This window comes from Galeopterus variegatus, unplaced genomic scaffold (genome assembly GCF_000696425.1).
Source record: "Galeopterus variegatus unplaced genomic scaffold, G_variegatus-3.0.2 Scaffold14560, whole genome shotgun sequence".
NCBI classification, from domain to species: Eukaryota; Metazoa; Chordata; class Mammalia; order Dermoptera; family Cynocephalidae; genus Galeopterus; species Galeopterus variegatus.
Window position 1 is genome coordinate 27,669 of NW_007740671.1, and position 1,756 is coordinate 29,424.

General features: G+C 32.6%; 1 protein-coding gene across 1 annotated transcript in view; it reads right to left on the reverse strand.

Annotated features, from left to right (window-relative positions):
* The window catches only part of LOC103582001 (mitogen-activated protein kinase kinase kinase kinase 4-like), a gene marked incomplete at its 3' end in the record, with an annotated part of 22,420 nt that overhangs the window by 10,532 nt on the left and 10,132 nt on the right, over nt 1-1,756 (reverse strand). The window contains exon 3 of the mRNA XM_008563692.1: nt 1,463-1,563. Coding sequence (XP_008561914.1) covers nt 1,463-1,563 — 101 coding nt within the window. The remainder of the gene's footprint in view (nt 1-1,462; nt 1,564-1,756) is intronic.

Sequence of the window (1,756 nt, forward strand, 5' to 3'; positions counted from 1 at the left end):
GAGGTTAATGTAATTTGAGAACCAATTATCTTTCTTCAACATACTTAGGTTTATTTTTTTTAAAAAGTACAGTAAGCCCATTTATCCTGCTTTACTGGTGAATCAAGCAATAAGCAATACAAAAATTTAAATTTTCTGAATAACTCAAACTTATCCTTTCAATAAGACATACTCAAACTATTTTTTAAAATAAGCAAAAAAGAATTTAAATCAAAAATAAGAATTTTGGGTGAAAAATTCTTAATTTCTTGCCATGCACTAAAATGGCCCCAGGAGCTATGATTAAGTTTTTATCTTTAGTATTAGAAATGATGTCATTAAGTTATTTGTTATATTCAATGTCAGAGTAATGTCAATTTTAATTAAGAATTTCATAAAGTTGTATTTAGTACACATTCTATAATAAATTATCAAAAAGACATTGACTATTAATTTTCTATGGGTTTGGGGGGGAGATCTGCTAAAGAACTTTACTTAAACACATTAAAGACCTCTAATTTTACTTAAAAAATTGTTTTATTTGCAACTCTTTAGAAACCTAACCACCAGTCAAAGTGAGGTAGGTTTACAACCACAATTACACGTATATGTGTAAAGCCACAAATGGAAACAATCCTAATTTTAAAACAAAGTGTTCATTCACTTCCTTTCCTAAAACTGTGTACAGGCAAAATGGCAAAACCATCTGAGTTTATAGGTTAGTTTGGATGTTATATACTGTTTCTTAATTTAAACAAACATGGTATCATATTACACATACTTTTAACTTGCTTTTTCCATTTAATGTATATCATTAAGAATTTCTATAATTTAATTTTTAACTAGTACTCTATTGAACAGATACACCTTAAAACTGCCTGTTGTTGGACACTTTTTTGTTATCAAAAACACATGTAAATCTTGATACAAATCCATGACTTAATTTGAGGTCTGCTTTTTAAATGGAGAGTGGAAGTGATGTTGTTTTGTCTTTTCCTGTGTTACCATATTGGCACATCAATCAAAGTGTCTGCCCAACATCCAGCTCGCTCCCTTTCACACTCTGAGGGCTGGGAAAGCAGTTAACTAAGCTTATTCCATTAAAAATGACCTCTTATGATAAAGTTAGATGCTACACTAGCTCTTATATTATCATTAGCTTTCATATTATGGATCTGAACTATACAGACTCTTTAAACTTACTCCCTGGCTCTTGGTCACAGTTGCACGGCTGATACTACTTTTAAATGCACTTGATGTTCTTACCTGAAAGGCCATGAATTTGTGACATGGCTTGGGTGCCCAGGCATAGACTTCCACAGAACTCTTCNTTATGATAAAGTTAGATGCTACACTAGCTCTTATATTATCATTAGCTTTCATATTATGGATCTGAACTATACAGACTCTTTAAACTTACTCCCTGGCTCTTGGTCACAGTTGCACGGCTGATACTACTTTTAAATGCACTTGATGTTCTTACCTGAAAGGCCATGAATTTGTGACATGGCTTGGGTGCCCAGGCATAGACTTCCACAGAACTCTTCAAAGCAATTACCAGAAATTTGATTCTTTCATATTTTACTGGGGGAAAAAAACATAAAAAGCAAGAAGCACCGGTCATTACCAACATGAATTCTAAATTGTTTAAGTTGTCTTCTGTAACCTAAATGAATATGCCTTCTATTGATTCATCTAAACCAGCAGTGGAAAAAATGCAGAGAGAGATCAAGTCACACAGTTTCCGTTCCCAATTCTTTAATGTATGCTCCATGCT